Source organism: Nicotiana tomentosiformis, chromosome 1 (genome assembly GCF_000390325.3).
Source record: "Nicotiana tomentosiformis chromosome 1, ASM39032v3, whole genome shotgun sequence".
Taxonomy (NCBI): Eukaryota; Viridiplantae; Streptophyta; class Magnoliopsida; order Solanales; family Solanaceae; genus Nicotiana; species Nicotiana tomentosiformis.
Window position 1 is genome coordinate 116,560,369 of NC_090812.1, and position 6,213 is coordinate 116,566,581.

The 6,213-nt window shown below is 37.7% G+C and overlaps 1 protein-coding gene across 1 annotated transcript; it reads right to left on the reverse strand.

Annotated features, from left to right (window-relative positions):
- Positions 1–2,096: 2,096 nt before the first annotated feature.
- On the reverse strand, positions 2,097–2,555 carry LOC138908936 (uncharacterized). Its single transcript, XM_070199724.1, has one exon. It carries the CDS (start codon positions 2,553–2,555, stop codon positions 2,097–2,099), a length of 459 nt encoding a protein of 152 aa, XP_070055825.1.
- Positions 2,556–6,213: the final 3,658 nt, after the last annotated feature.

The following is a 6,213-nucleotide window of genomic DNA, read 5'->3' on the forward strand; positions in this document are numbered from 1 at the left end:
TATGCGTTCACGTAAGGCTGTAAGCGTTCGCGTAAGGCTGTCTGCGTTCGAGAAGGGAAATCCCCCCCCCCTCCCCCAAAACTTCGTATTCGCGTACCAGCCATTGCGTTCGCGATGAAGTAAAGCCTCCCCAACCCAAATTACTTTTCGCGATCGCGGGAGTATCTTCGTGATCGCGAAGAAGAATACACCAGATGACAACATACTTCAAAAAGCAGAAATTTTCCTAAGTTCAAATGGTCTGTAGCCTATCCGAAACTCACTCGAGCCCTCGAGGCTCCAAACCAAACATGCACACAAGTGTAAAAACATCATACAAACTCACTCACGTGATCAAAATACTAAAATAAAACCTAGAACAACGAATCGGACACCAAAACAAAGAAAATTTTCAAAGAAACTTAAGTACTTTCAAATTTTCAACAGGACGTCCGAATCACATCAAATCAACTCCGTTTTGCACCAAATTTTGCAGACAAGTCATAAATACTGTAATGAACTTATACCAAGTTCCGGAACCAAAATCTGATTTCGATAGTAATGAAGTCAACCTACTATCATACTTATGAATCTTTTAAAACTTTAATTCAAGCTAGGGACTTCCGAATTCGATTTCGGGCATACGCCCAAGTCTCAAATTATGATACGGACCCACCGTGACCGTCAAAATACTAATCCGGGTCCATTTATAAAAAACGTTGACCGTAGTCAACTCAAATGAGTTTTAAGGCACGATTTCACATTTTTTATCAATTTTCTCATAAAAACCTTCCGGAAAAAGGACACAGACTACGCATACAAATTGAGGAAGGCTAAACGGAGCTATTCGAGGTCTCAGAACACTGAAATGAAGGGTAAAACTATAAATGACCTCTCGGATCATTACATTCTTCACCTCTAAAACAAACGTTTGTCCTCAAATGGACATAGAAGGGTATCTGGACTGGTGAAAAAGTGTGGATATCTACTCCGCATGTCCGAACCGGACTCCACGTGGCTTCCTCAATCGGCTGATCTCTCCACTGCACTCGAATTGAAGGATAACTCTTAGACCTCAACTATCGGACCTGTCGGGCTAGAATAGCCACCAACTTCTCCTTATAAGTCAATTCCTTGTCCAATTGGACTTAGCTTAAATCTAACATATGGGACGGATCACTGTGATACTTGATCACTTCCAAAGCACACTTCAATAGAGATATGAAACGGTCGTATGCAATAATAAATACCCAGCTAGGAGTCGGGGTCGAATCCATTGGGAGCTAGGATGGGATTTAGGGGTATATATTTCAATTGAGCAATTGGATTATCTAGATTGCACTCCCACAATAAGGATTTGTTTTCTATTTTTACTGTTAATCTACTGATTGCAAGATAAAGAAAATAGACTAGAGATAATTGTTTTAGGGTTTTTCCATATGGGTAAAAGGCCTAGGGATGTGACCATGACCATGACCTAGATGTTTGCCTAATGGGATAAGGACTTTAATACTTGTTTTGTTGATTGGGGTGTATTATAGCTCTCAGCTCTAAATTACCCACTCAATACCTCTCGGTCAGAGATGGTTTTGCGCAATTTGGATTTCTCAAGACCAAATGGGTATCACCCAAAACAGTTGATAAGAGCTCAAGTCGGGTTATTACTATCTCTATGTTGAACCGTTTAATTGGGTTAATCAATCTCTCAATTGACCCACTTCCTTGTTAGCTAATTTATCCTAGACTAGGTCCCTTTTTCTCAAGTAAAGACTAAGTCAAATAGGCATGAACAAATATTTGCGACCATTAATTCTACAATTAAAGTATGAACTAAGCTAAATAATCAACACCCAATCAATAAACAAACACTAAATTAGATACCCGTAAGGTTTACACACTAGGGTTGGGTTACAACCCTAGTAAATATCTAGCTACTCATAATGGAATTTGAAGAAAATAAGGAAGAAAAACTAATTAAACTCATAATGGAATCTTAAAATGATTAAATCTAATGTAAATACACCAAAGCAATGTAAAACTTCCTAAAGTAGTAAAGAAAAACGGCTACAACAACTTCAGATGTTCAAACTTGACCTAATATTTTGAAACATGTCTATTTATAACACCAGATGAACTGCTGATAAACTAGGTGGCAATGCGAGCTTGTAGGCCACCTCACTCACTCTCTCAAGAATCTCAAAGGGTCCGATATACCTAGGGCTTAACTTGACCCTCTTTCTAAACCTCATCACACCCTTCATGGGTGAAACCCAGAGCAATACCCTCTCTCCAATCATGAATGCAACATCACCAACTATACGGTCGGCATAACTCTTTTGCCTAAACTGAGCAGTGCGAAGTCGATCCTGAATAATCTTGACCTTATCCAAGGCATCTTGTACCAAATCTGTACCCAACAACCGAACCTCCCCCGACTTGAACCATCCAACTGGCGAACGGCACCGCGTCCCATATAATGCCTCATAGGGATCCATTTGAATGCTCGACTGGTAGATGATGTTGTAGGCAAAATCCACAAGTGGCAAGAACTGATCCCAAGAACCCCCAAAATCCATAACGTAAGCGCGAAGCATATCCTCCAATATCTGAATAGTGCGCTCGGAGTGCCCGTCCGTATGGGGATGAAATGATATACTCAACTCTACCCGCATACCTAACTTACACTGTACGGCCCTCCAAAAGTGCAAGGTAAACTGCGTACCTCGATAAAAAATGGTAGACACGGGCACACCGTGAAGACAGACGATCTCTTAGATGTAGATCTCAGTTAACCGCTTTGAAAAATAGGTAACTACCATTGGAATGATATATGCCGACTTGGTCAACTTTTCCACAATGACCCATACCACGTTGAGCTTCTTCTGAGTCCATGGGAGTCCAACAATAAAATCCATAGTGATACGCTCCCACTTCCACTCATGAATCTCTAGCCTCTGAAGCAAACAACGAGGCCTCTGATGCTCGTACTTTACATGCTGACAATTTAGACATTGAGCTACATATTCAACTATATCCTTCTTCATCCCCTCCTCCACCAATAATGCTACCGCAAGTCCTGATACATCTTGGCGGCACCCGGATAAATAGAATACCGAGAATTATGGGTCATCTCCTCTAGGATGCAACTTTGACTTCCTTTTGGAAGGAAATCTCTCCTTTCTAAAGTGAAACCAAACTAAATCTCCATATTTAAAAATAATTTGTTTTCGACCCTTATTCTTTCTCAAGACAGTTTGCTCATTTTCTTCTCAATTGCAAGCCTTGTTTACTCATGAATTATTTTTATCATTTCAGCCTTTGTCCTACCATCAAGATTAGCAATATCATTAGTAGGTAATGGTAATAAATCAAGGGGAGTAAGGGGAGTAAAACCATAAACAACCTCAAAGGGAGACATACCTGTAGAAGAATGGATTGTTCTATTGTAAGCAAATTCAATCATAGGTAAGTGATCTTCCCAAGAAGTTAATTTACCTTTCAAAACAGCCCTCAACATGTTTCCTAAGATTCTATTAACTACTTCAGTTTGTCTGTTAGTTTGTGGGTGACAAGAAGTAGAAAACAATAATTTAATGCCTAACTTCCCCCAAAATACACGCCAAAAGTGGCTCAAAAATATAGCATCCCTATCACTATCAATAGTTATAGGTATACCATGCAATTTGGCAACTTCTTTTATAAATATATCAGCAACATGTGAAGCATCATTAGTCTTTAAACAAGGAATAAAACGAGTCATTTTGGAGAACCTATCTACCACAAATATAATATCCTTACCATACATTCTTCTAGGCAAACCTAACACAAAATCCATAGAAATATCAATCCAAGGTAAAGTAGGAACAGGTAATGGCATGTAAAGACCATGTGGTAACACTTTAGATTTAGCTTGTTTACATTCCAAACATTGTGCACACACTCTTTCAACATCTTTTCTCATGCCCGGCCAAAAGAAATTTTCAGCAAGTATGTCTAGTGTCTTTGGGACTTCAAATTGACCCATAAACCCTCTACAATATGATTCCCTTATAAATACTTCACGTAAAGAGCAATTAGGGATACATAACTTATTTTCCTTAAAAAGAAACCCATCTTGAATATTAAATCTCTCAAAAGAAACCCAACTTACAATCTGCAAAAATCTTGCCAAAATTAATATCATTAGCATAAAGTCCCTTAATTTGATCAAAACCCATCAATTTAGAATTCAAAGTAGAAACTAAGACATACCTTCTTGAAAGTGCATCAGCAACAACATTCTCTTTCCCTTGTTTGTAAGAAATTACATCAGGAAATGTTTCAATGAATTCAACCCACTTAGCATGCCTCATACTAAGCTTACCTTGATTCTTCATGTATTTCAAAGATTCATGGTCAGTTTTAATGACAAACTCTCTTGGCCACCAGTAATGTTGCCATGTGGCTAAAGCCCTTAACAAAAGATATAGCTCTTTGTTATAACTGGAATAGTTCATTGTGGCTCCACTCAGCTTCTTACTAAAGTAGGCAATAGGTCTATAATCTTGCATCAAAACAACACATATTCCTTTGCCAGAAGCATCAAATTCAATTTCACAAGATTTAGAAAAATCAGGCAATTATAACAAAGGAGCAGAACATAACTTTTATTTCAACAAGTTAAAAGCATCAACTTGTTCTTTTCCCCATATAAAAATCTTATCCATTTTAATAACTTCAGTTAAAGGAGAAGCAATGGTGCTAAAGTCTCTCACAAACCTCCTATAAAAACTAGCTAGTCCATAAAATCTCCTAACTTCAGTTACACTCTTAGGTTTAGGCCATTCCTTTATTACTTTGATTTTCTCTTCATCAACCTCAACTCCTTTAGAACTAACTACAAAACCCAAGAAAATCACACGCTCATGCTCTCTCTCACAAAGCCTTTCTCAAGTAACTCCTCAACATGCCTTTGAAGCTCATTTGTCTCTTTTGGATTACTCCTATAAGCATGCATATTTGGGATTTATGATCCAGGCACAAAATTAATTTTATGCTCAATGCCACATAAAGGTGGCAATCCATTAGGAATATCTTCAAGAAAGACATCTCCAAAATTCTGCAAAAGAGAAGAAATACTACTTGGCAAAGAAGAAGTTATTAATATAGAATTAATCAAAACATCTTTGTAAGTAAGTAGTATTACGGGCAACCCCCTTTTTCCTGCATTTAAATACTCTTTGGCTTTTATATAGAAACTCTATTTTTTCCTTTCTTTAGCCTCTTCCCTCTCACCAAGACTTTCTATTTTTTCACTCAAACCCTTTTTTATCTCTTCTCTCAAATTGCTGCCCTTTCTCTCGGACATATCTCTTTTTTTCTAACTCTTGGCCTCCTTTCTTTCCTTTTCTTTTCCCTCAAGCTCACTTTTTATCCCTCCCCTTGGTTTTCCCATTGTTTCCCTTAACCTATTTTTATCTTCAAATACTTGAGAAGGAGATATGGGTGCAAGAGTAAATTTCCTTCCATTAAGCTCAAGAGAATATCTATTCTTCCTTCCATCATGAAAAATATTCCTATCATACTGCCAAGGACGACTCAGTAAGATATGACAAGCTTGAATATGGATTATGTCACAAAGAATATCATCCTCATGTCTACCAACATTGAATAAAATCATGCATTATTTGTTTACCTTTAGTTTACCACTATCATTTAACCATTGGAGTCTATAGGGAGTACGGTGTTTCATGCATGCAAGTCCCAGTTTTTTCACAAAGTATGAACTCACCACATTAGCACAACTACCACTATCAATGATCATAGAACAAGTTTTCTCCTTTATCCCACACCTAGTATGAAATATATTCTCCCTTTGTTCTTCACTATTGCTTCCCAAATTGATAGTCATAATCCTCCTAACTACCCCAATCATGCAATCATTAAAAGGTAGTTCTACTTCATCTTCATCTTCACTCAAATTTGTCTCCTCTTCCTCACATTTTTTACTCTTGTATTCTCCACTCATATTCTTCCTAGCCACCTCAATCATACCAGTATGAGGCATTTCTATATCGTCTTCACCACTCACATCTCCCTCTTTTTCTTCTTCTTCTTCTTCTTCTTCTTCTTCTTCTTCCTCTTCTTCTTCTTCTTCTTCTTCTTCTTCTTTTTTTTCTTATTCCTCATTTTTTTTCACTCTCATATCCCCCATCTTCTCTAAGAATGATGTTTCTTCTACTTGGACATTCATGC